Source organism: Trachurus japonicus, chromosome 17 (genome assembly GCF_045865225.1).
Source record: "Trachurus japonicus isolate A0001 chromosome 17, Traja_1.0".
Classification (NCBI taxonomy): domain Eukaryota; kingdom Metazoa; phylum Chordata; class Actinopteri; order Carangiformes; family Carangidae; genus Trachurus; species Trachurus japonicus.
In genome coordinates, this window is record NC_140923.1 from 27,554,096 (window position 1) to 27,581,780 (window position 27,685).

The 27,685-nt window shown below is 42.5% G+C and overlaps 2 protein-coding genes across 6 annotated transcripts in view; both read left to right on the forward strand.

Annotated features, from left to right (window-relative positions):
• Positions 1-14,634, forward strand: part of LOC146970845 (uncharacterized) — a 32,901-nt gene extending 18,267 nt beyond the window's left edge. For 4 of the 5 annotated variants that reach the window (XM_085804693.1, XM_085804695.1, XM_085804694.1 and 1 more), the window contains 8 exons: positions 4,239-4,332; positions 5,091-5,171; positions 6,101-6,228; positions 6,345-6,422; positions 9,469-10,306; positions 10,445-10,495; positions 10,582-10,632; positions 12,584-14,634. In XM_085804693.1, the coding sequence (XP_085660819.1) occupies positions 4,239-4,332; positions 5,091-5,171; positions 6,101-6,228; positions 6,345-6,422; positions 9,469-10,306; positions 10,445-10,495; positions 10,582-10,632; positions 12,584-12,591 (1,329 nt within the window). In that variant the 3' untranslated portion in view covers positions 12,592-14,634. The remainder of the gene's footprint in view (positions 1-4,238; positions 4,333-5,090; positions 5,172-6,100; positions 6,229-6,344; positions 6,423-9,468; positions 10,307-10,444; positions 10,496-10,581; positions 10,633-12,583) is intronic. The other variant, XM_085804692.1, reaches the window with a different exon arrangement.
• Positions 827-3,804, forward strand: LOC146970846 (uncharacterized). The gene is made up of 2 exons (XM_085804696.1): positions 827-957; positions 2,573-3,804. The coding sequence occupies exons 1-2, from the start codon at positions 909-911 to the stop codon at positions 3,034-3,036; spliced, it is 513 nt and encodes a 170-aa protein (XP_085660822.1). The 5' UTR covers positions 827-908; the 3' UTR covers positions 3,037-3,804.
• Positions 14,635-27,685: the final 13,051 nt, after the last annotated feature.

Consider the following 27,685-nt stretch of genomic DNA (forward strand, 5'->3'; position numbering starts at 1 on the left):
AGCTAAAGTCAATGGTCCCTTGAGGTCATATGCAGTCTGTTAGCAGTTATTCCTGCGTTAGAAGAAACTTAAGGCTGCAGCTGGCCTTTTTCTCTGGTGGCCTAGGCCCAGACTTTTCTGTGCAGACACAAGCTAATAGAAAATCAGATGCACTCCTTTGAAACAATGAGGCCTCTGACTCAGTGTGGGTCTGGTTTTGTGTCTCACTGCTCACTGGGTTACAGGGACAGAGAGGAGAATTCACCCCCTGCCTCAGTGTCCAGTTCATAGATTCAAGACCAGCATTCTCCCTTCAAAAGAGAGAATGCTTTATAGTGTATTGTTCTCCTGCTGCCTTTGGGCTGTTGGTGTGAACCAGTGTGATGTGGTGGTGAACTCAACACTACGTTTACTTCCAACTCAGTGATTATTTTAAAGCCATAGAGACATTTTTAAAATTAAACTACGAGCCTAAAGTTTACTATTTTGCATCTTGCAAATTACCAGGATGTTTGGCAGGTGTGCTGGCTGGTTGGAGCCAACGCTTTATTTGTTAGTTGGCGTGGAGACTATAATATCTGAGCTGCACATGCAAATGTTTAACATCAGTATCTTGTCTTTAGCGTGTTATCAGTAAGTGTGGCGAGGGTTAAATATGACTGCCCTCCATTTAGGTGGGCTGGTTCCAGGCTGCAGACGTGCATGCTGACTCACTGGCACACTAATGTTGGCTCTGAGCCATCGTTAATGGCTTTACAGCTCAACTCGGTTGTTGATGCTTGAGATGAGCTTCATGGAGTGTTTCTATTGGACCCGACAGTGCATGGTGGCTGTGATGAGCACTTGTGTAGATGGACAACAAATGCTAGTGATGACACTGATATCATATGTGAGAGAATCCAATGTTTAACTGATGTCTTGTTCTTGTGATGTCAGATGAAAAGCCTGGAGATGCAGCCAGGGGCGGAGCTAAGAGAGGTACTGTCAGGCAGCCCCGCATGCATGGGCTTGTGCTGTGTCAGCTACTCACAACTATGTGTTTATTTGGCAGATCCATTTTAATAAATGGACGACTTATTAACATGGTTTTAAGTGGGTTGAGATCATGAGATTTTCAGCCTAACTCCCTGCCTGTGCTTTATTTGTCAAATACATGTTAAACGTTTTAAAGAAACTGGTGTTTGACTGTGAGTTCAGTGCACTACAACGTAAAACCCAAACATGCACGTGCTGCGTGATATGGCATATACAGTATATCTCTGATTTTTTTTTATCAGTTTACAATTTTAATCAAATTTACTTTTCCTTTGAAAGACGGAAAAGACTCCAAACTAATGTAATGCTTTTATTTTATCAATATAATTCAGGGATGCAAACAGCGCGCCGAAAAGCGAAACTCGCTTTTTTCATGACCAATTAGGTGACTTGTGTGAATCGTTCAGATCCGAAGAGTTTTTGTTTTTGGGAGGGGGGGGTCTCAGCTGGGGTCAGTAAAATGTTTTTCTAACAGGCTGACAGTGACAATCACGTGAAACTGAGGCGAACTCATTCATGGTTGTCTCTGATAACAGCCTCCCTCCCATGTAGACGCGCAACATGCACGCTCATTAAAGCGGCGCGTATCCGTGTGCATTGGTGCAACGGCGACGCCGTTTTTTTCCCCCGTGCATGTCCGTGGAAATGTGTGCCGCGGACATGCACGGTTCCCTACGTTGCTGTGTCAGCCAGGTGTCTCCCACGGAGCTCTGCCCCGTTTCAGAGGTGAAGGAAGCCCTAAGTGGAAAGACGTCGCCTCCGCGATGTAGAATGTGTTCAATTCAAAAAGTGAAACTAACACATTATATAGGCCTATATGTCCATTACACACTGAATGAAACATCCCATGTCTTTATTTATTCAGTTTATTTTAATAGTAATAATTATGACTAACATTCAGTGAAGACCTAAAAATCAGTATCTCCAAAATGGAAATGTTAATTAATATTAATCTATATGCACTCAATATTTGGTTGGGGTTGAACTACTGGAAATTGACTTTTCCGTGATATTGTAATGTACTTATTTGTTAATGGTGAGCCCCCCCCCGGGAAATTCCTCTCTTTTTTGGTGCTGACCCGTTTGCATCCCTGATAATTAAACAAAAGCTTACTCAATCGTAATGTCATCAAGTCCACTGTGTAGTTCCAGGTGTGCGTGGCAGTCGGCTGCCTCTTAGTGTTTGTGAACTGCAGTATCTCTATTGCATCTCATAGTGAGACGTATTTCTCCCACTTGGCTGCTACCTCTGTTTGAGATGCAGAAATAAACTGGTTGTGCTGCTTTTCTTAAGATGCAGTGCAATGCACTGTCGTCAATCCTCTAATGATTTAGTGTCTATATGCCAGAGTTCTGTACAGGTCTACACAGTGTGGAGGAAGCAGTAAGAAGGTTATATGGCATGGACGTGGTCTTGCTGTGTAAAGTGAAACTCATCCACATGCCTGGTGTGTGGACATGTGCAATAACAGTGTGAGTCTGAGCATGGTCCTCATCCCCTAACAGCTCATTGAATGGGTGCCAAACCCCAAACATTGTCATTGATCTTCCATCCCAGAAATCTTTCCAAAGGACGCAAGCAAGAATCTCAGGGAAGCTCTGAAGCAGCAGCTCGCCATCATCCACGAACGTGTGGAGGCCAAGAAGCTGGCCAAGCTGGCTCTGGCTGAGGTCAGACAGCTGCTGGCCAAGGAAGAGGAGGAGAAGGCGCTGGAGCTGGGCAGACAGGAAATAAGGGGCCGAGTCCAGGACAGAGTGGCTGCCAGGCTGAAGGAGGAGGAGGAGAAGATCGAGAAGGAAGAGATGGAGAAGGCTGTTGAGAAACTCCGGAAGGAAAAGGCAAAACAACAGGATCAGCAAAAGGAAGAGAGCGAGGAGGAAGAGGAAAAATCTAAGAAAGGAGAGAAAAAAGTTGAGGGAGAGGGAAAAAAGGCACAGGAGGACAAAGGGAGAGGGAAAGAGACCACCAAAGAGAAAAAGAAAAAAAGCAAAGCTGAGAAATCTGACAAAGGAAAGAAATAAGGTGAGAGGCTGAAAAATCTGGAGAAAATGTTCAGAATCATGAAAATGATGCACAAAAAACTAATAGACCAATACGATACATTGATGGGAAAATCTCAAATTCTAATTGGCTCTTTGAATAGAAAAGTCTGTCTGCTCATCTGATGCACTTCTCACTTGCTGGGAATGTGGATGGGGACACGTCAGCTGGAGTTTATTGGATGAGCAGTTGTCAAGATCCAAACTCTGCATAAATTAAGACTGCAGCACAAACTGTAACCAGGCTCATCACATAATGTGGCTCTGAGTTTGTAAATGAGATCTATTATTTCCAAACTAATCATGAATCAAGAATTGCTCATCTCAAAGGTCTTTGTCCAGCTACAGAACAGAAGCCTGTAGCACTTAGTAAATTTGATGGGTAACCATGGGGACCTGAAGATCCAGGTCCACACTGTGAGCAGACCTCAGCATGGTCAGAGTGCACTGCACTTTGGGTCTGTGAACTTGACAGTCAGGAGTGGAGATGTTGTAAATGTAGTTTTTTTTCTGTCTTTGATGGGGTTGATGATTGGAAAAGATGCAGGAATGGAAAGATGGGAGGGGGGTGGGGGGTGTCAGGAGAGGTCCTGCAGAGTAATGTTGATATCAAATGGAGTTATGTCAGTGTTAAAAATTGAACTGTAGATTTGCCTAGATAGAAATGAATCAGTGGGGAGTCTGATACTGAACACCTGTTAGAAACTAAATGTTCTTTCTTATGTCAATAAAGTTTCTGGATCCACGGCTGCCTCTCTTTTGTGTGCAGTGAAGTAAAGTCAATACAGTGTATCAGGAAGAAGATCACATTGGAGTCTTTGTTTTCACATCAACATCCACCACACTCTATATTAATCACAGTTTATTAGACAGTTCCTGTCTCTTTAAGACAACCTGCAGCATCCCATGATGAATAGGAACATTGCTAATGTAAAGACATTACACTTCAGTCAGCAAAAGAAACCCCCCATGCTTCTCAGATGTGAAGATGTGTTTTATGTGAATGTCTGTTTTCTGATTGTACATAATACAAAATGGTTTACATCACACACCCTACTGTCTGCAGCGACACAAACTAAACTACATTTACATTTTAGAAGTCTCCACAAATTCAATTCACACACACACACACAGTATATACGGTACCTGTGTCTACATTGCTTTCATGTGCGTCATCATCTCACATAGGACTGAAAGAGAAAGCCTTGGTCGTCTCGTCCCGTAGTGAAGAAGCTGCTGCCCCAGTGGAGGATGCTGAGCCTGAAGCCACACAAGAGGGTAACACACACTAACACACCCACTTTCCTGCCAGTGTTGCCTCAGAAACGTATCCAAGGGGTTAATGGGGGAGGAGGGAAATGTGGTTGACAGTTCACTAATCTGTTTGGTCGATGGTGTTGTCATTTGTACAACTGGTCTCAGTGGGAGGAAATAGAACTACAGTGGCAAGCTTCAGATTATTTTCCCACTGAACCTTGGGAACGTCTGACACAATACAGTTTATCAAAGAGTTGCATAATATTTCTAATTGAAGAATATTTTAAGTTTCAGGCACTAAACTTTTTACGGGTTGATTCGGGGTTAAAAATCAAAGATTGTCTCTACATAAACACACTGGATTTATTTCCCTCTAGTTTCCTTAGTGTGTTAAATCTGTGTTTGTGATATACTCAGAAAATCCACTTTACAGATGCTGCAGGCGCAGTTTAGACTGTGCACTGTAATTCTTCTCCACAGTATCATGACTTAAGGGGAAGTGTTGTGGCTCAGAACCATGACCCTTGAAACCCATGTCTTTAATTAACCAGATTTGAAAGATTGATTTCATCTGTGGGCTCAGATAAAGTCTCCAATCTTCTGTTTTAACTTGTGAGAAATAGGAGCAGATATAAAAGTGTTGTATTTATGTTTTTGGTCAGTTGAATTCTGCCTGGTGGTTCATGTTTTGGCCATTTGAGCATGTAACAACAGAGTTTCTCAAAGTGACATTTGTATGTTTATCCTTCATCATCCTCCTCCTCCTCCTCTTCCCTCAGCTATCATTGAGCCTGATCCTGAGCCTGTGGAGGAAGTGGTTGAAGCCGCTGAAGCTGTGGACACTTCTGCTCCACCTCCAGGTACCTGAGTGTGAAGGCCTCACTGTGGTCTGATGACCCACGCACAGAAATGAACTCTGAGTTAGATAGCTCAGATTTTAAAGGAGACATATTCTGCCTGTTTTCCACAAATTAAAATAATTAAGACATGTGTGTGACATGCTTTGGTCAAAATACCCCAAGGATCAAACATCACAGCTCTTTTCATCCTCTCAGAACAGCCCTGTTCAGAATGGCTGGTTTAAGTGCCTGTCCCTTTAAATGCAAATGAACCACTGCTTGCCCCGCCCCACCCCTTCTACTGATACCAGGTAGGGTGGGGTTATGCAAAATAATCCAAAAACTAATTACTAATTACATAATTTCGTCAGTTCTCACATTTTGGGGGCTGGAAGGCAAGACAAACACCCAGATATGTTAAAGAGCCTTCAACAAGTGATATTTCCATAATATGACTCCTTTAAAGGTGTAGTTCTACAGCAGTGACTGACTCCCTGAGGCCTGGAGCAGGAGCTACTACTACTGTCAGAGATTCATCATCTCACCTATTTCTCACACTAACCTGCCTCCCAGCAGGACAACGTCTGTTTACCTGTCACATAACATCAAACTGTAGACTGTGTGTACGTGAGGACAGGAGTGACAGTCTGTCTGCTCTAACCTGTCCACACGGGCAGTGGAGTGGAAATCAAGAGGTTCTGCAGCTGCCACATACATGTGTGTGCTCCTAGCCTGAAGGTGATGTCAGGTTAGAGCCAGACAGCAGCAGTGTTTGGTCTGTCGCACATTAATGTTAACATAATACAAACAAAACAAGGGTGTCACAAACTGACACCACAGGAGCCAATCCAGTCCAGACTTGGAGTGAGTGGTCCTAAGGCCACAGTGGTTGGTTGGTTTGTTTGTGTGTGTGAAGGAGAATCTGCAGCTCACTGCCTCTCCTCTCTCAGAGCCTGAACCTGAGGTAGCAGCTGAGGCTGAGGTGGTCGCTGAGCCGGAACCAGAACCTGAGGCTGAACCAGAGCCAGAGCCAGAGCCAGAGCCAGAGCCAGAGCCAGAGGTCGTGGAGACTCCTGAGGTTTGTACAGGACACACTCACAAAGACTGAATTTGTCTTCTAGACGTAATCAGTCGTGAACTAACACAGAAGCATGAGTGAACCTGTTGATGATGTTTGGGTGTTTCCGCTCCCAGGTGATTGAGGAGGATCCGGAGGTGCTGGAGGAGGAGCCTGCTGTTGAGGAGGAGGAAGATTCCCCTGTGGAGGAGGAGGTACACGCTTTTGTTCCTGGCTTCATGAACACTGCACTGTCCTGACTGAAATGTCTCTTATCTCCTGTGCAGGGTCAAAACCAGCATTAATGAACAGGTGTCTCAATCAATAATCTGATCTTAACTTCCCTGTCAGTCTACCTTTGTTCCACCTGCGTCACAGCAGGAGTGTCGACCTTCAGCATGTCCTCCCACAAACAAAACAATAGCTGTTAAACAGGGAAACCTGCACCTCCTGCTGGTGAAGAGGATCACACCTGGAGCTGGTCGTTTTACAGCTGCTGGTTTATTCCCAGGATTTACACATGGGCACTGACTAAATAAATAGATAATATCAATATTAATATAAATAATTCAATAATATTTACTGTTGTCAAAAATGACAGCTTTTGTTCTAATATCTTAGTTTGGGATGAGTCGGTGTGAAGCCCCTGTCAGTTGACTGCCGTTTTATACGTTACAGTACAAAAAAATCAGCATCTAATTCCCACATGTCCTGGAAAAGCTTGAGTTGTCCTGGAAAATGACTTATTACACCTTGACATCAGCTACCAGAGCTCTGTTAGGATTTCTTTTCCAAAGAGTGAGAAAACTAGAGACTTTGAGTTGATGAGTGTTTCCACTGGACATGACAGATAGAGGAGCAGTGGAGAGCTGTAGTGGTTGTGATTTAAAAACAAAAATGTTGTTCTATGATGAATTTGTCATAATTTATAAGCATGTAAGAGATTATTTCATAGATAAGATAAGTTAGAACCATCTTTAAATCAGACTTCTGAGGATGAGAGAGGAATAAACATAGAAACAAACTGGTTAAATGTACAAAAAGCATGAATGGGATGTGTTAGTGTATGGTGTGATAACATGTCTGTCAGACTGTAGCAGCGGAAAAAAGCCTTGTAATATTATAGATCAATGGTTCTCAAAGTGGGGTCCTTTTTTTTCTAGAATTGTTTTTGAGACATTTTACCACTTTTTTCTAGAAATGTTAAACTTAAAAAAAAATATCTTACTACTTTTTTCCAGAAATTTCTCCAAATTATTTCGAAAAATCACACAATTGGCCCTTATTTGAACAAACATTGACTAAAAAAAGTAACGTTCTCCAGTCTCAGAACAAATATTTGTGTATTTCTCAGGGGTGCAAACCTGTCACCTTTCGGCGAAATTCGCCGTTTTGGATCCCAAATTGGTCATTTGTGTGATTCGTGTAAATCCGCAATAAAAAAAATTTTGAGAGGGGGGGGGTCCGGCGAGCCGAGCCAATGCACCTGTCTCTTTAAGGCGCATGCACCTTATCTGGATGACAACGAGTGGTGGCAGCGCTCCTCTTCTGTCCAGCAATACACACCTGAAGCTTCACTTTTAATACAGACTAACTAACGCGACTTTTTGAGCATGGCGAGTGAAAGAGTCGGAGCAAGAAGATGTTCCAGCAGCGTTGTATAGGTGCTGTATGGGACCGCGTGTGTGTGATGATCACGATCGCAACCAATTAGCGATTAGCGCGTTTAGCATTTATTAGCTCCAGTGTCTCCCTCTTCTCTGGAGGAGGGTCTGGCGAGCGAGACTAGCTCCAGCGCGACCTGTGCAGCAGCAGCAGGAGGAGCAGCAAGAGGAGGAGGTTGACTGACTGTGGCAGGAAAACCTCTGCCTCTGTTTCACTTTATGTTGCTGGTAAATAATGTGGTTGTAAAGTAGTAGTAGTAGCAAAGACGAATATCTTTGGTAGTAGTAGGCTAAAGTTAAATTATTTTGTATGCACTAATTAAAGGGGCAGAGCTTTAAGAGACATTTTAGCTTTTATATTTTATAAGATATATTTTTTGTAAGAACCACAATTAATAAATATAGGTTATATATTTCAGTGAATATCTAATTGTTCTTAGCATTTGTTAGACAACTTTATTTGCCCAGTAAATTAAAAACATGTTGGAACTATCAATGTCTCCTCTCTTGCCGCCAGATCACCTACTTTTAACCTCAGACTGTCACAATGATGTATCAGATGTCAGACTGCCTCATTCTTTTAGTTTTAACCTGAATATACGAGACATGATTGATTTTCCCAACGATCAAAGTATACCAAACCAAACCGAAAACCATGACCACAAAACCGTGAACCGAACCGTTTGCTTGAACATCTTTTAAATACATATTGCCGCTTAATATGTTTTATGTAGCCTATGGCATTTTTAAGCTTCATGTGTGTTATTGGACAGAAAGAGCAGCGCTGCCTCGGAGCATAGCCTACATACAGAAAACACATTTACATCAATAAATAAATGTTTCACAATGAACCAGTCAGTCTGTATTAAATTTTTATTTAGTTTGAAGGCAAGGTTTGCAAGGTTCATCTGATGGACATCAAGGGACAGATTCTCCAAGTTTTGCACAGCTTTTGCTCATGCTAAACCTGCATAGGCTGAAGACCCCCTTCACATATTTCAAAACCAAACACAGAGAGACAGATTGTGCAGGTTTAACAGGAGCAAAAGCTGTGCAAACCTGAGTAAATCTGGACCCTAGTCTCATGCTAAAATTGACTGTAAATTCACCTTTAAAGTTGGTTTTTAAAAAAAATTCCCCGGGGGAGCATGCCCCCGGACCCCCCTAGGGGGTCGGTATCTTGTCACCTTTTTTACCCCTGATGAGTTTGCACCCCTGATTTCTGGTGTTTGCTTCAAAATTTTGTCCAATGGTGGTCCATGTTCTAATTTGTGTCAATTTAGCGGTCCTTGATGTAAAAGAGTTTGAGAACCACTGTTATCCCTCCACCCTCTAGTACTGGGGCAGAGTAACAGTTGGTCACCAAAAACCTTTGAAGAGACATGCAGTGGATTTAATTGTTGTTGATTATAGGTAAATACAACAGTCACAATGTAAATATGATTATGGAGGATCATCAGCTGACAGCACAGATCCTCAGGACTCATCTATCAACACACTGCGCTGTACATCTACAGTAACTGTGCTGTTGCTAGGCAGCTAAGTGAAGTAGCTTCAAGTACCTGCAGGTGTAACTCACTCATTGTTCTCTATGCAGGCTGTTCCCGTGGAGGAGGAGGCAGCAGCGGAGGAGATGATGGCAGATGAGCCTGCAGAGGAGGCAGCAGCTGAAGAGCCTGTGGAGGAGGAACCTGCAACAGAGGAAGAAGTGGCTACAGAAGAGGTGGCCCAGGTGGTAGAGGAGGAGGTCGCTCCCTCTGAGGAGGAGGAGGCTCCTGCTGCAGAGGAACCAGCTCAGGAGGAGGCAGCTGAGGAAGCTGCTGAGGAGGAGGTAGCAGAGGAAGAGGAGGCTGCACCTGCTGAGGACACTGCTGTAGAAGAGGAGGTGGAGGAGGAGGAGGCAGCTCCTTCAGAAGAAACCGTGGAGGAGGAGGCAGCTACTGAGGAGGCTGTTGAGGAGGAGGTAGCAGAAGAAGAGGCAGCTCCTTCAGAAGAAGCCGCAGAGGAGGAGGCCGCTCCTTTAGAAGAAGCTGCAGAGGAGGAGGCAGCTCCTTTAGAAGAAGCTGCAGAGGAGGAGGCTGCTTCTTTAGAAGAAGCTGCAGAGGAGGAGGAGGAGGAAGCCGCTCCATCAGAAGAAGCTGTAGAGGAGGAGGCAGCTCCTGCAGAGGAACCTGCTGAAGAGCCCATGGAAGAGGAGGCAGCTCCTGAAGAAGCTGTGGAGGAGGTGGCAGAAGAGGAGGAGGCAGCACCTGCAGATGAACCTGCTGCAGAGGAGGAGGAGGAGGAGGCAGCTCCTTCTGAAGAAGCTGTAGAGGAGGCAGTGGAGGAGGCAGTAGAGGAGGCTGTGGAGGAGGAAGCAGAGGAGGAGGCAGCAGACACAGAGGCTGCTCCAGAGGAGGAGGAGGAGGAGGAGGAGGGGGAACAAACAGTCCCAGGTGAGAAGGGTGCAGATGAAGGTTCACTAGTTAGACACACATGGTTAGTTGTTGATATCAATAGTGATAATCTGTGAGTGGTTGATCCATACATATAGAACATGTGAGCGTTGGGCTGAGCTGTTTGTTTCCCCACAGTCACAGAGACAGAGGAAGCAGCAGAGGAGCTAGAGGAAGCAGCAGAGGAAGGTAGGTACACACACACATTTAGCCTCAAAGGAGCATTATGAGGTAAAATGATCACGCTTGACTCAGCATCTTACTTTGTTTTTCAGTAACAGCAGAGTTTGTGGAGGCAGAGGATCAGAATCAGGACGAGCCCACAGGTAAATATAGTTTGATGCTCATGATCAACATTTACCTGTAACATGTGTCCCAGCGGTGTTGACAGCCAGCTGCTGCTATCTCCTCTCCTTGTTACTGGAAAAACCTCTTGAGTCCAAGTCTCAGAGAAGGATCTCACTGATACTGAGCTGATTACACTGTGTTGAAACCAGGTTTATTAACCCTGTGTGGAGGGAATATGATGACTCAGTGATAGAGAACTGGGATTAAACAGCATGAAGCAGCTGCAGAGGGTCTGTAGTAGAAACAGTACAGTGACCAATAAACAACAGAACAACAAGCTACAATCAGTCAACATCAAATACCTTCCAGTAGAGATGGGCACAGCTCAGGTTTAATTTTAGAAGCACTGAGCCTCTGTGGTGCAGGAGTGTGTGTGGAGTTGGTTTGATTTCAGAGGCTGACAGGCCTTTATGGACACATTTACATCTCCAGTCTGATATTTAGCCAGAGATTCTCTTTCTTCGTCCCGGAAAATCTGGAAAATGAGAAAAAGTCAAATGTCCTGGAAAAGTTTGCGTTGTCTTGGAAAATTATTTAGAGCTCTATTTGACTTTTTCAGATCCCAGTAGAGATTTCTACTTGTGTTCCCAGTATTAGACTGCAAGCAGGTGGATTTTCATTCCCATAACCGCAGGCTCCTTGTCTCCTCTGCTGAGTGACAGATCGAGGAGCAGGACAGAGCTGGAGGGACAACATGTTTGGGTTGTTCTATGATAAATTAGTCATAATTTCATAGACTGCACATGTTTAAATCAGACTTCTGGGGGCGAGAGGAATGAACATAGAAACAATCCTTGTAAATGTACAAAATAAGGTTCCACTGTGGAAAAGAACATGGTTTCAGTTAGGGATGGGCATGATTAATGGATGATCGATTATTGATCGTTAAGAATTTTATCGATCACGGAAAATTTTTATCGATTTATTATAAGGGATCATGTAGAGGGCAGAGGTTGTCATGGAGAAATAAACCCTGGGTTTATTTTTTCACAACAACCAATAAACTCTATAAAAATATTATTAATATATTATTATTATACAGACCTATTATTATTATTATTATTATTATTATTATTATTATTACTACATGGTTTAAAAGTGAAATAATTCATTAAATATGACGGGACGCGCTTGTGTCGCGGACTTGGTGCAACAGAGACGAGAGCTGTGACACCGCGGCTCCGCCCGCTCTGATCAGCAGGTTTGGTTTTCAGCAGCGGTGTGGAAGGAGCCTCCACTCTCTCTGTAAGTTACAAGCTACAAGTCATTATCTAACATCACAATTAGCCCGAAGCTGTTTAACGACGGTTAAAATGAAACTTAAGGTAAATATCCTGCATAGTTTGTTTCTCTTTTCTGTGCCACGCTGATCAGAGCGCCGCTCCGCGGTGTGTTGGCCACAGAAAAAACAATAAAACACACGCTTTCACAGTTTGAAAGTGCTTGTGATTTTTTTGTACAAGTGCAGCCAAACACGAGATCTTTAACTGTAACTTTAAAGTGGTCAGGATAGTTGTGTATCAGTGGAGCTGCATGAGCAGGATGGACAGTGCAGCGCCGTCCTCAATGGATATATGTAATATCCATAGTTAATAGATCCATGCCTTTACTGCGACTATGACAACTACTGAAACCATGGAAACACAAACATACAATTCCACCGGAAGAGCAAAAGCAGCTTCAGTTTGTGGAGTTGGGAACAAGGTGGATAACAGTACAGTAGTTGTCATGAGCTGCACGGCAACTTCCTGTGTCGGCTACTGCTGCAGTGAAGCAGAGAAGGAGAAGGGATTTGTGGGGAAGCTGCTATTTTACCGTTCAGATCCAGGATCAGATCCTGGGTCAGTGTAACGCCTCCAGACGGAGGAGGAGGAGGAGGAGTAGTATTGACAGCATCACTGAACCCCGTCCTGTCTGTTCTCCCCACAGAGACGTAGAGGCTGCTGCGGTCGTCGTGGCGACGGAGAAGGGACCCACTGACATAGCATCGGCACCATCTGAGCACGCTCAGAGCGATAATGCATCTCTCCACCTCCAGAGAAACGAGTCGTTATGACAACCCCCCCCCTCCCTCCACCACCCCGCCGCCACCTCCCCTCCCCCCTCCCTCCTTTACATTTCCCTCTTAGTGTCAAAGTGTGAGCTATGGGATGGAACCAGTTTACTAATCCGGTACTCCTGTTTGTCTTTTCCTCTAGTTTTGTTCTTTTCTCCTCCAGTCGAGCCCCCGTCTGCATTGTGCTTCAGGGTGGTTCATCTCAGTGTGTGTGTGTGTGTGTGTGTGTGTGTGGCCGTGTGTGTGGCCGTGTGAAGTGTGTGTGCTCTGCAGGTCTACCAAAACACACCTTCCTCTTGGTTTTGACCAGCGTCAGTAACACGGTTAAATGAATTCAATCAGGTCAGAGTGTGAACTGGACCAGCAGCTGATTGGTCAGTGAAGTAGAGGAGCTCCAGCCTCAGACAGCTACACATCCCCTCCCTCTCCCCTCCCCACCTTGCCATTTTATTTACCACTCAGTATGTGTTGACTCCAGGATGAGCCATATGCTAGCACGTGAACTTCAGAGAGAAAGTGTGTGTGCGTGTGTGTGTGGTTGTGTTGACAAATCTCTTGCTAATCAATCCTTTCTGTGATGTCATGGTGTAGTTTTGGAGACTGTTAAACATTTATTTTCTTTTTGGGTTTTTTTGTACCCTGTTTGTGTGTGATTGTGTGTTTGTGTGGGGTGGGGTGGGGGGGGTAAGGTTAGGGTTCTATATCGTTTTGTTTTTTTTCTTCTGTCTAGTTGTGAATGACAGAATAAAATCAGAGCTGAATGATGACGAGGTTAAAATGGAGTGTGATGTACATGTTAACCAGCTCATTCCTCCTGCTCTTGTGTTTTCTAAAAACTTTGTTAAAGGGAAAGTTTCTTTCTCCATTTCCTTTGTAACATCATGATGAATTTTTTTTTTTTTTTTTTTTGAATCATTGATAATTGTAAAGCAGATCAGAGCACAAAATGATTCCATCATACAACTCAACTGTGAGCATTCAGAAGCCAAATGAGAAGTTTTTGTATTTTCCTTTGGAGCTGCTGAACAGATTAGCAGGCGATGATCCTCTGTGATGTAACTGTGACTCTAAGCTGGTGTTGTGAGACTGAACCATCCATACAAGTCAGTTGTGTGTTTTTTTGTAGGAGTGAATTCCAACAGGACAGCGCTACAGTCAGAGGAACAGTAGAGAAACATTCCTCCGTTTTGAACCTCACAGTCCCACTCTGTGTCTAGTCCTCAGCGTCTCTAACTCCAGGTGGTCTGTAGGGACGGGCTGCGTCCCCGTGGTGTGCAGTAGCTCTTCTTCTCTAGGATGTCTTTGTCTTTTCTCTTTGTAACACTAGTTGGCCTTTTCTACTTCCTAATACTTTGTAAGTCAATGTGAACTGTTTTTAACATTGAGGATTTCATTCTTTACAGAGAGAGAGCTTCTAGATTTTTAAGAGGAACCTTTTTAAAAACCAACTTGGAGTTAAGTAAAGAGCCTCATTTTCTGACAAAATGCTTTAAAAGCTTTTTTACAAAGCCATAAGCTGTTGATGACAGGCAGGTTGAAGGGGCTGCGCTGCTTCAGGACAACGTTTTACTCTCCAAGACCACGAGGAAGAGCAATAAAATAAAAAGAGAGCACGCAGCAGCAGCAGCAGCAGCCCGGTGAAAATGATTTCAGGTTTTCATGACTCATCTCTTTCCAGAAGACATGCACAGGCTGGGAAGGTTGTGATACAAGCAGTGAAGTATGTGGGGGTATAAAATCTACCCCGCTGCTCAGTCAGAACCTCCAGTCTGCAGATCTCATTACTGTCCTTTAGACGTTGATGATGGCGATTAAATTATTGTAAAGTACTGACAATGTTGATGATGAGATTTGATGTGTCACAGTTTTCTGAAAGTGATCTGTTCTGGGAGCTGCAATAAAAGGTTTGTGACAACACAGCAAAGACTCTGACCTTTTTATTCCTCCACACCGGACATAGCCAGAACCAGAGCCGCACTGTTCCACAACACCTGTCAACAGCTGTGGCAGGACAAGTTTATTTGTTTAACCCATTTTTACAAACAGTTTGTCTCAAAGATCTTTACACAACATCAAAACATAACATAACATCCTCTGTCCTTCGACCCTCATATCCACTGAGGAAAAAACCTCAGGGTGACAGACATGACACAGATGTTGTATACAGACAAGAAAACTGTTCATAACATGGATTATGGGGGAAGTGGAATCAGTCAGTTAACAAGAGCTGAGAAGACATCCAAGAAGAGACTAGTTGAACTCTGAGCTCAGGTTCATGGTCTGTAGAGAGCAAGGGAGCTGGCTAATGAGATATCAGGGGATGAGCAGACTGTCAATTACATAACAACTCATGCATGGAGGTTAGTGCACTGCCTGTGAAGTGGTGAGGCTGGAATGACAGGCTTCAGATGCTGAGGTGAACTCTAGTGCCAGGGTCAAATGACTGGGAACTTATTGGGAAAATCTGTTCTAACAAATGATAAGTACCTGGTAGAGAGGAAGTACAGAGCAGCCTGATTGATATTTAATTTCAAAATGGCAGGCAGGAAGTCTGTTGGAAAAGATGGAACCTCTACATGGGAACAATACTGACTGAGCAGATGATGCTCCGTGTCTTCATTTTTTCTTTATTTCTTTATTTTTGTTATTTTTCCCTGTTTTCAGTGTTTGTGAGTTTGTTTGTTTTTTGTAGTTAGGCCTAGTCGTTTTAATTAGTTTAGTTTTTAGGTTTTATTTATTCGCACCATAAAAATCAAGGACAATTACAAAAACTGAAATTAAACAGAAAAGTACGTGCGGGAGAGGTCAAAAACCCTATATGGGCTTATACAAAACACCTCCCCAAAAAATATGCCAAGATTAAAAAATAATTAAACAACAACAACAACAACAACAAAGAAAACAATACAAGTGCCTTATTATAAGAAAAAGAGTTGAAATACAATTATGAGTCTGTATAAGTGTAAAATGTTTGTGTATGAGTGTAATTCCAAAGTGAGGAACCTCTGTAAGTAAAAGAAAACAGACCTGAGAGTTAACAGTAAAGAATTCATTGAAAGATTTAGGAAACACATTTCTTTTGTGTGATGAATCATTTCTGTAAGTTAGTAGGATATGTGCTAGCCCAAACAATATTACAATAACTGAGATGTGGATAAATTAAACTATAATACAGTATGCTGACTGAGGGCATTATGAGTTATGAAACCACTATTTCTTCTGATGATACGAATAGACAAATATGCTCAGTCTATGAAAACCTCTCATCGATTCAAATGTAACTGTTAGTTGTTGTTTTTTTGTAGCTTGCACTGGTACAAATGTATGCATTATGAACTCAGGAATTAGTTTGTTTCAAGGAGTCATGTGATGGTCGGTTGTGAAACATTTTTCAGCGCATCAGTTTCTCCAGCTCTGACCAGCAGAGGTCCTCATCAGCTCATCAAACCCAGAACTTTTTGGTTGAGAGGCAACAATACAAACCTCAGCATCACCCCCCTCCCTCTCTCTGCTGCCATACAACTGTTTGGTTTTTGCATCTCACAACTTCACTGCTCCTATTAGAGACATTTCCATTGACAAATCAACAAACCCCAATGCCCACCAGCTGACCAGTACCAGTTCATGAGAGCAGCTAGTTGCAGTGGTTGGCTCCAGACAGACCATCATCTCCTGCAGGAAGCTGTCAGGACTCAACACTGATTGGTTGGGCTGCTGCTCTCTGGATCACACACCTCACTTCCAAGTTGTGTGTGTGTGTGTGTGTGTGTGTGTGTGTGTGTGTGTGTGTGCGCTCTAGTGTGCTGAATTCATACTGAGCTCTGTGACAACATAGTTGCCATGGTGAATTTGTACACAACCTTTGCACAGACACACACACACACACACTGCAAAGTAAAATGGAACAAAGATATTACATTTGTGCTCAGAAATCTCTCTCTGCTCTCTATCCACCACCCACCCCCAGGCTGTCCAGCCTCCACTCTCATCATATTATTGCCATGGAAACTCAGCTGAGATCACAGGTCTGCAGCAGCACTGAGGACAGGTAGACGCTGAGACAGAGGAGGTGAACTGGTGTAAATGGATGGAGTAAAAATATATTCTAATGAGGATGTATGTTTATTTATTCCAAACCCCATCTCTTCCTCCCTGTCTAGACTCTCCTCCCCTTTATGCTTCCATGGCAACACAGTAACCTTGATGCTGTAGTTTTACTTCCTTCCACAATAAAGGTAAATATGAGCTCAGCCTCAGCAAACATGTTTCTCCCACAGTGAAGCTTCTGAAGGAGAAAACAGGTATGAGGGAGGAAGAGGAGGCAGACGATTAAAGATGATTTACCAGTAAATGGTAAATAAACTTGCACTTCTATAGCGCTTTTCTAGTCACTCAGACCATTCAAAGCGCTTTACACTGTTTTTGTCTCATTCACCCTTTCGGCGGCAAGTGGCGGCGGCGGCGACGACGACCGGAGGGGAACCGTAAGTTTCGTTTTTACCCACCACGTCTCTCCCTCGACGCAGAGGGGGGGGGGTTGGTGATTCGTACCCGTGCAGGGAAGTTACATAGTGCAGTTTCAGCCGACGCGACCCGGCTCAGGCTGCAGCGGCAGCACCATTCATCCTATTAGGCTAACCATTTTTCTACCATTGCAATGAGTCTGGAAACATTATTTTAAGGCCAAAAAAACTCCGCAATGTTACTTTAACCAGCTGAACCTGTGATTCAACTATTATTTCGATACATTTCTTCAAGGTCACAATACTTATTTTTCTGTAAAAAAAATATTATATATATATTATGCTGTGGATTTTTTTTAATGATAAATTGTGAAATAATCAGTGTGATGTGATTTTATTTCTCTTAAACTTCTGTAAATAAAAGAAATAAACATTTAAGAGCTATCTTGTCTGCTTGTTATAAGTTTTAAGACAATACCACAACACAAATGTACAGAATAATGGACTCCCCAGTTGAAAGCAGCCTGTCTACATGGTAAAATATGAATTTTCAACAATAATGCACGATCAATTTTATAGTAGCAACAAAGTGTAAGATTCCCAGGCCTACCTTTAGGTGAACTGGACTCCAAAAGGAAACCCCAACTGTCAACTTCCACTTATCTTCGCTGCCTATGATGAGTGATGAGGATGACCTGATTAGCTAGCTAGGCCGTGAACTTAAAAAAACAGACTGGGGGACCCTAACTTTAGCTGATACCCTACTAGCCAATCACCTGTTAGCAGGTAGGCTACTAGCTAACCATGCTGAGTAGCAGACTTTTATATTTCTCTGAATGAATTAAGTGTGTAGTTACACAAGTTTAACTAGGGGATTCAACCACGTCAAAATGTATCGTGTGCGTTCAACGTCAATGCGCAGCAGAGAAAGGATTAATTTCTCACTTTCACCTGGCTTCTTCTCTGGAGAATGGTCTGGCGAGCGAGACTAATTCATGGATGTATTGGACTAATTGCTCACCTACTCTGCAGCTGCAGTCGGCAACTTCGGGTAGAATCCATTATGGAAAAAGGGGGTGCGCGACTTTTTGAGATATGATGTGGAAGAGGACTTGCTGTTACAGTGTGCCCTGTGCATGCTAGATAGCCTATCAGACAGCAGCGTCATTAAATTCAAAAGTACAAACTGAGACAGACTGGTAGCTTGATATCAAACTTTTATTTTGTTACAGAGACACCACTGGAAAACAGGAAAGTTAGGATGTCTGTCATTATCAGTACACTGTCACAGAGTCAGTCCAAATGTAAAAGTTCAGTAGATAAGTCACATGGTTCACTCTGAAGAGTGTGTGTGTCGTGTGCTATGGTCGTGTGTCTGGTGTGTGGAGAAGGAGCGTCTCACACAGTGGGGAGGATTTTTTTTTTTTTTTACATGTGACCTGTCTCAGATCCCAGTTTAGTGACAGAGAAGATGATTAGCATTAGCCAGAAATATATAAGAAATAAAGGTAAAACTTGGAAAACATGGGTCAAAATGAGATTGACAGAAGAATCTGAGAAGTGAGATTATGAAAACACATGTAGCCTACTGTACTCAATGTTGAACAGAATACAAATATAAACATCAAGAGAGTGGCTGCACAGAGACTGATCTTTATGAATATAAGCAGTGATTAGCCTATCACCATCACATAACATCCCCCCTCTGCTCTTCTTATTAAAGTTGGACATGTTTTGATGTGTGTGTTGCAGCTGCAGCTGCAGAGAGCACCAACATTCACACACACACCTGCAGTGGCCACTGACAAACCGTTCAATGAGGAGGCCTGAGAATGTGATGCTGATAAAAAGACACCTTCAAAGTGGAGTTAGTGAATCAGTGTTTCCTGGAGCTGTCAGCAAAGCACAATCTGTTTGGATGGTTTTTGACTGAAGTCCACTGTGAAAACAGCTCCAAAACCGACTTTTAAAAATGAGAACGTATGGTTGTTTGTATTTGGGAAATGAGAAAATTATTTTTCAGAAGTTGAATTTAAAAATGAGCATAAACAACAATGAGAGCACAACAAACACTGGGGGAAATGGAAGAGCCACCTCCAATGTTCCATAAAGTGGAGAAGTCAAAAGAACAGCAGTAGGCCTAACACATTAACAGAGCAGGACACAGTTTGTGGCCTAACCCATCTGATGAAAGACACAACTGATTGGTGTGGTTGCTCCTCAGCTCATTATCTTATCTTATCAGTGGAGCTGAGACTCCAGTTTAGCACACTGCTGCTGTGAGCTCAGGTCAGCTGTGTGCTGATTTGGTGTTAGTCGTGTCTCCAAGGTTTTCCACATGACAGCAGCACCGTTTTCTTTTTCTTTGTAAGGTCTGTGGTTCCACACTGAACTCTGGTGTCTGGTAAGATTGTGATGGACTGACTGCTTTGCTGAAAATATTTATAAGTCTATATCACATTAATCTCCCCCACCCCCTGATCAGTCTGGGGTCACATACAAGATATAGTGATGAGTATAAAGATACAAATGTCTATTTACAGCAATAGAAACAGAAAACTGTTACTGTACTCCATCATTATAAACAGCTAGTAGCGCATGTCTTCAACTGATTACAAATCTGATTGGAAAACAAAACAAAACAAACCTAAACCTACATCAAGTATCCAATAACTTTTCCTCTGTGTTGATTATATTGAGAGATAGGGTAAGGCTAACCATGACCTGACTCCAGTTCTGTTTAAGGAGGAACTATGCAAGTCTGGTCGCTTTTCCGTTGTTTTGCTAACCCTCCTCCTGGCCATGTGCATTTGTTTTTAACAAAGCTGGTGAAAAATAAATCAATAGAGCAGGAGATAACATTATATATACAATGTTACGACACGTATCTGTGTCGTCTTAAGTGTCATAAACAAAAGATTGTGGGTTACGGAGTGTGTTTGTGTCGCGGTGCCGCAGAGACGAGAGCTGGGACACCGGGGCGGCGACCGAGTAACTACACTGATGCAAGGTTAGTTTTCAGCAGTGAGACGCCAGGTGGAAGTCAGAGAGCCTCCGTCCTCACTCGTAACAAGTCACAAGTCATGTAGTTAACTATCACAATTAGTCTGGAGCTTTTTAGTTAAGGTAAAAATGTAGCATAGCCACTGGAAAAATCTGCTTAGTTCCTCTTTAAAGCACAGAAGAGATTCAAGCTTCTCTATTATCCCCAACAGAGAGAAAACACCTGTAATTTTCTTAAATACCAAACTATTTCTCAAAACATATCCAAGACTGATTGTATGATCAGATCATTCACAGCTGTTCCTTAGTCCTTCGTCTCATAAAAACCAAACTGCTGTTGGAGCTGATCTGCCGTCAGCTGAACCCCACCAGCGGCTTTATGAAACGACTTGCAGTAGAAATGCAAAGTGACTTCTTTCTTGGCCAGACTGTAAGATATATACCAAGCATATGAGTGGAAATGGTTTCCATGGAAATTACCAACAACTTGGATGAGCAAATATAAAAAGATCTCTTTCACATACACTAATCAAAAATATCTATATACTGTATCATATTCATAGAGATTTAATAAAAGAGAAAGACAAAGAAACATTGATTATCATACATATGACAAAAGTATTAAATAGTCATCTGTTCATTCACATTCAGTCTATCTTCACCAGCTGGTTTTTATCTATGAACATATTGGTTGTAACCAGCAGGTCACTCATTGTGTAACAATAGGTAGTATGGAGGCTAGCTGTATCCTTTTCATGTCTGCTACCCACATCTCTACTAGTACCTGACCCAAACCCATTTCTTACATCTACTAAGATCAAGAGCTGAACTGAAAATTGGTTGTTAAGGCCACAGACAAGTCTTGCTCCAGTGTTAGAGGGTTTAAAAGAAACCTGGGGGTCATGTTTGATGACCAGCTCTCCTCCATGTTGCATCCATCTCTTTACTCTATATCAGAAAAGCCAGGCCTTAATATACTCAATACATCACCTTCCCTACTTTCTACTTTTCTACTTGACCTAAGTCTTTTCAGCCTCATGCTCCTTCACAGCCACTGCGTTTCAAAATGTCAGTCCAGACTGTTGTCATCTGTGGTTTTCTGATGGTGGAACAAGCTACTGGATACTATCAGAGTCTCCTCAACACTCTCCACGAGGCTGCTCATGTTCTTCACTTGTAAGTTGTCTTGGATGAAAACATCTGCCAAATAACTAAATACAAATGTAATGTATGAGCTGACGTTACTGATGCAGCTAGGCACTGTTGAGGGCTTTAGTTTTATGGAGTGGCGAACGGCACTCTGAGCTGGACTGTTTGTAAAAATGGGCGACACAAATAAAACTGCCTTGTCTTGATTATGATTTGATTTCATGTAACAATTATTTCCAAATAGTGTACCATATATCAGTGGTAGATTTACAGGTTAAAACAGTGTGTTGCTAACCCAGGTTTTGCTCTCTGATTCCAGTTTGTGGGTTCTGGTCATCAGAAATTAAAGGGGAGTGTGGCTGTAATGACTACTTGTAGCCTCACACGACTTGGTGCTGGTCAACCCAATCTGCTTGGACACATGTAGCTGTTCTTTCTCTAACTGTTCTTTAGCACAACTGTAGCTGCTGTGTGGTGTAACCACAATTCATTCAAAACATCTGGCAGTAAAACTGATCTGAAATCATAGGATAATAGAAAACTAAGTAAAACTAAGAACTCATAGGATAATAGAAAACTAAGTATATTGGATCAGATGACAAGAATTTCTCTATAAAGACATTCTCCAGCACTGTGAGTTTTTATCTTACTGATCTTGGAAGTAGCATGGCACATCATGACCTACAGCCACTGCAACCATGACAACATGTCACTTCATTTGCTCATCATCAGAGATGTTAAACAGAAAGATAAACCATTGGAGGAATCCTGAACAGAAAAGTCTGAAGGTCCCTGTAAGTCTTGCACTGACACCTCCTGATCTGTATAAACACAGAATCACTCCCGACAGTTTTTAGTTTTATTGTTTTACCCCCCAAAATGTATGTTCCTTCACCACTGAAGATTCAGGGAGTTCACTTCCCAAGCCAAATGGAAAGCAGGCTGTGTTTTCCCACCAAGGACCAAGATGATCTTTAATTACAAACGTTACAGAAAATTTCTGATGGCCCTTTGACCTTAGATCTTACCACAATGGTGATAACATGGTCATGTGATGCAGGTGCAGTGTGCCATGCTATACCTGGAGCAAATCCACTGCTGATCCTGTCCAGTTTGTCACGGAGGATTCCAGCTTGGATTCTGAGCCTCAGAGTGTGATATATCACTTTCCTTGAGGAATGAGGAGAATACGGCAGCTGTACACTGTGGTCTAAGGACCCCAGGTCAACGTAGGGGCTGAAGAATTCAACCTAACATAGTGTCTCAATTGAAGATGTGTAGTGAACGCAACCCTGGGCCACTCTGAGAGCAATCAGTGAAAGTAATTGCAAACCATGTTGTGGATTGACAGGGTGTCAGGTAGAGGTGCAGGCTGCAGTGGTATCTCTAAAACTGTTGCAGCCAACATTGTTGTTCCAGACACACCGATCTAGAATATGTTGACCTCTTTGTATTTTTTATGACATTTTTTGTTGACTGATTCACATTTCTGATTTACCAGTGGGTATTGGGGTAGGATTTTCATTTTCTCTGTATATTAGCCAACATATCTATAGATTACCCAACATGTCTATGGTCAACCTAGAGGATGTTGACCAGAAATGTCAGCGTTTTTTTCTTTGTTTCATATACACCACATGTTGATTTATTTAACACTGAGTTAAATGAGTATATTTAAATGAGTATGTTTAGCTGTAGTTTTACAAACTACATTTCTCCCGTGGTGGAAATGTAGTTTGTTCAAACTAATGCCAGGCTGAATTACATGAAGTTGTACACTTGCAAAGTAGCTTCCCCAATGCTGAGTACAACCAAGTGTGACCCCCCAGACTAAACTAACTAACACTAAACTGCCCTTCACACAGTTTATGCCTTATCTTGATGTGAGGCAGCAGCACTGGTTTCACAGCTTGTAGAGAGAGCAACCACCACCACAGAGGCAATCTAACGGCAGGAGGAGGAAGCACCTTCAGAGTCACCCACAGACTCTGAGACAGCAGAGCCGCCAGCTCAGGCTCTGAAGGGGGTCAGCAGGCGGAGGTAAGTCTAAGAGGCAGCCCCCCCTGCAAGACTCCATGAACCAGCACCATACTAAACATGACAGGTGAAACAGAGGCGGCACCAAGACCATCCCTGCACCGTCAGTCCTGTCTGTCCTAGAAGAGGAAGTGCACAGTGTAACGGACTAGTAAGTCCTCCATTCCTGCACATGCAGCCCCTACCAGTGTCCTAGTACAGTGGTTCCCAACCTTTTTTGTTTTGTGTACCCCTTGAGCCTTTTTGCCATACCATAAGTACCCCCACACTCATACATGTTGATGATTCTCAAAGTGGTCATATACACTGTCCGTGAAGGTTCTCAGTCATCCAGGTCATCTTATTCTTGTGGAGTTGTAGTAAAAAGGCAAGTGGACCACAACTGGAAGAGAAGAAGTCCAGTTGCATTTTTACTACAACTCCACAAAAAGTCATATACACTGCCCATCCAAAAAAAAGACACCACTTGGGTTTAACTAAGCTAATGGGTCAGAGCCTCCCATTGGATAATTACTGCATGGATGATTATGTCTCAGCTGGCAACAACTTATTTAACCCTAACTGATGCAGTCTCATTTCTTAAACAACAATGTCATAAGACCCATCCTGTGGTCGTGAGAAAGATGTTAATCTGTTTCAGAAGGGTCAAATTATTGACATCAAGCAAATAAAACAAATAAGGAGATTGCTGAGAAACTTGAACTGTCCAACACATGATTAAAAACTGGAATAAGAGTGGGAAACCACCATCTTCAAGGAAGAAACATGGTCCAGTGTGACCACAGAGTCGAGACCTGAACCCCACTGAGAATCTTTGGAAAATGGATGCAACTCAGGACCAAAATAAATGTTGTGACATTGCAGAAGCTTATTGAAACGATGCCACAGCGTAATCAAAGCTAAAGGCAGTCCAACAAAATATTAGAGTGTGTGACTTTTGTTTTGGACAGGCAGTGTACTGTATAATGTAAGACAACTGATTATGAAATGAAAATCATTTTAATTTCTCTCTTTAATTTATACGAAGACATTTTACACGCATTCTCCTACATTTTAGTTGTTTCTGGTTCTCATAGAGCTTGGCGTGGCCAAATATGTCTTCACAGAGCTGTAGGATAGTCACAATACTAACTAACTAACTAACTAACTAACTCGATACTGATACCCAGGGAAATATTCACTTGATACCATATTCAATTATCCCGCAGCAGAGCTTCCCTTACAGCTTACTTTGGTGTGTGTGTGGGGGGGTTCCTTTATTTTATTTTATTTCCAATCAAAATGACCTATAACAGGTGTTCTTTTTTTAAAACAAAAAGCTAACTCTGACTTGTGCATTTTCAGAGTCTAATATGTTGCTATTGTTTCATTACAATGCATTCCTGCTCTTAATTACCACCTTTTAAAATAAATAAATAAATCTTTCCACGTCCCCCCTGCAATGTGCTCACGTATCCAGGTTGGGAATCACTGTCCTAGTAGATGCAGCCTGGAGTCGCCCACAAGCAGCTGTTCCTCAGTCAGAAGCAGCTCGGAGCCTCATCAATCAAATGGAGCCTGTTAACACAGGGAGGCACAGAAAGATCCCACTACTACAGGACAGTTAGGTATGGACTTCACCTTCACCACTTCCAAATTGTTCAGTTCCTTCTCATTGTCAGTTTAAGAGTTTAATTAGAAATCTGTATGAAAAAATGAAATTACTCATGAAAATATATTTACAGTCCTTCACATTTAGTTCTAATATTGGCACATCTGTACCCTGCAATTTACAAATGGATCTAAAAATGGTTTAGGCAGATTAAGCAGCTTTGGTTAAGGGGTGAACTATTCAATCAAACAGCTAAAGAAAGACTTTGATTCTATTTTAAGGAGTGAGACTAATCACACACTTGTTTCATCACCACAAAGCCTTGCCATTTCATTACTCTCGCAGTCAGAGTCCTGCACTGAGTTATAGTTTTGGGCAAATAACGTGATAGACCACACCCACTTGCCCCAGTCATTATAGAAGTTCATGTACTGGTTACCATTTGCCCCCAGAGCTCAGTTAAATTCTGCCCTGTTTTCAGATTTCATGTGTTCAGATACAGGCCTGGGCTCATAATAATGCTGATTAAACCAACCCACAGTTACTGTCGGACCACAGTTTTCACCAAGCTTGCTCATTTACCACAGAAGTGTGATTTTTACTTGTGTGGCAAAGGACCAGAAATACACAGGTACAGTGAGCAGGTCAAAGCCAGGGGAAGCTGTGGTCTCTATGTGCAAACTGAGCAATATACTGTCACATGACATTGTTACTTGGAAACTCCTCTTTCAAAATGCTATTTCCATTTTTTTTTAAAAATTCCTTGGTCTCTAGCTGAAGCGTTGGCGAACATCCAGTCCTGGATGATGTGGCTGGTACCCTCCACTGAGTCACACACCACTAAACATCTACTCCAGCCACACACATCCGGCGGAATTGAACAGCACATAACACATGGATGCAAACAGCGCGCCGAAAAGCGAAACTCGCTTTTTTCATGACCAATTAGGTGACTTGTGTGAATCGTTCAGATCCGAAGAGTTTTTGTTTTTGGGAGGGGGGGGGTCTCAGCGTCTCAGCTCGGGTCAGTAAAATGTTTTTCTAACAGGCTGACAGTGACAATCACGTGAAACTGAGGCGAACTCATTCATGGTTGTCTCTGATTATACTGATAACAGCCTACCTCCAAAGTAGACGCGCGACGTGCGCGCTCATTAAAGCGGCGCGTATCCGCGTGCAGTCGGTGCGACGGCGACGCCGTTTTTCCCCCCGTGCACCGTGGAGCTGTGGCCGCGGACATGCACGGTTCCCTACGTTGCTGTGTCAGTCAGGTGTTTCCACGGAGCTCTGCCCCGTTTCAGAGGTGAATGGAAATATTGCAAAGGAATTTTTTTTTTAAGCATTTTTAATATAGAAATGTTGGCCATAACAAGAACATGCACTGAAACTTCCTAGAATCCTTTTCCATCAGACCATGTTCATGTTTCTGGTTATGGTCTCCTATGATTGTTGGGTAGAAAAACAAACACCTGTAAAACTCCTCAACCCTTTAACCAACACATGTCTAATGCCACGTTCACATGGAGTCCGGCAGACGGCAGGCGGCAAGCTGGCTTTTTTACCGTTCCGTCCAGCGGCATTTGCCGTTTACCATCTGCTGTCTACCGGACTCCATGTGAACGCAGCATAAGTGTGTAAAAAATTAAAAAGCATCTGTAACATTCAACCATAATCTCTTGATACTGCACACCAGCCCCACATAATACAAACTACTATCTATGTCCTGTCCTTCAAAAACATATCAACACTTTACAAGGCAACTAGCAGCATCATCATTATCTCCACCAACATTATCATCATTATCTTTATCATGGTCCTGCCTACGACTCTTAATAAGCAAAGCGACATCTGACCAAAAGACAACAGCTGTAGCCTCCTGTGTTCTCTTTTCATATCAGCACCGTCATGGAGCTGCGTTAATTGTGCTTTAGTGAACTCTTAATAATCGTAATGCGAGGAGCTTTGTGTTCTCAGGCAGGTTTCTGAAAGTCTGCATTAACACAGTATATCTATGCGACTAGCCTACAGCCACATGACTTCTCTTTTGATGGCACTTTGGCACTAAGTTAAACAAAGAGTGTAAACACTGGGCTAAGAAAAGGATAAGTAGTGTCTGCTGAAGAGGCTGTATGCTGTCCTGTGGCTGATAATTGGTAACTTATACAAATTCTTGATATTACATATTTTTTAATTTAAAAAAAAAAAAATTTCTTCAGCATCACTGGAGTGGAAATGTTAGAATGTTTAATAATTGATGAAATCAACCACACATGCAAAATACTACAACAAAGGTAGTGTGGAATTTTACAATGGTAAAGATGGAGGAGAGAGAAATAGAGCCACTTTTAATGGGATTAACTAAGATAATAATAGCTATCGTACAAGAAAAAATAGAACTATATATGAATGATGTTGTAGTTGAATGAAAATGTTACATTTAACATAACAAGTCATGATGTTCTAAAATGAAGCTAAAGCTTTATAAAAAATGCGAAGGTATCACCTTTTTTATATGAAAATCCCATTGTAGTGAACAAGCGCAGAGATGGGAATTGTTAGAATTGAAACTTAAATGAAAGATGATCTTGTTTGGTGGATAGTTTGCATTGATATTAACAATGCAGGCAGGCCTGTATGAACAGCTGACTTCTTTAGGTTGGTCTTTTTGCTGTCATATTCCCTGTATCACGTGTGATGAAGAAATGAAAAATACTTGAAACTACATCAAATTG

Coding starts and splice junctions, on each gene's coding strand:
- LOC146970846 (XM_085804696.1), top strand. CDS start 909: ATGTCAGATGAAAAGCCTGGAGATGCAGCCAGGGGCGGAGCTAAGAGA. Junction 958..2,572: donor CAGGGGCGGAGCTAAGAGAG/GTACTGTCAGGC, acceptor CTTCCATCCCAG/AAATCTTTCCAAAGGACGCA.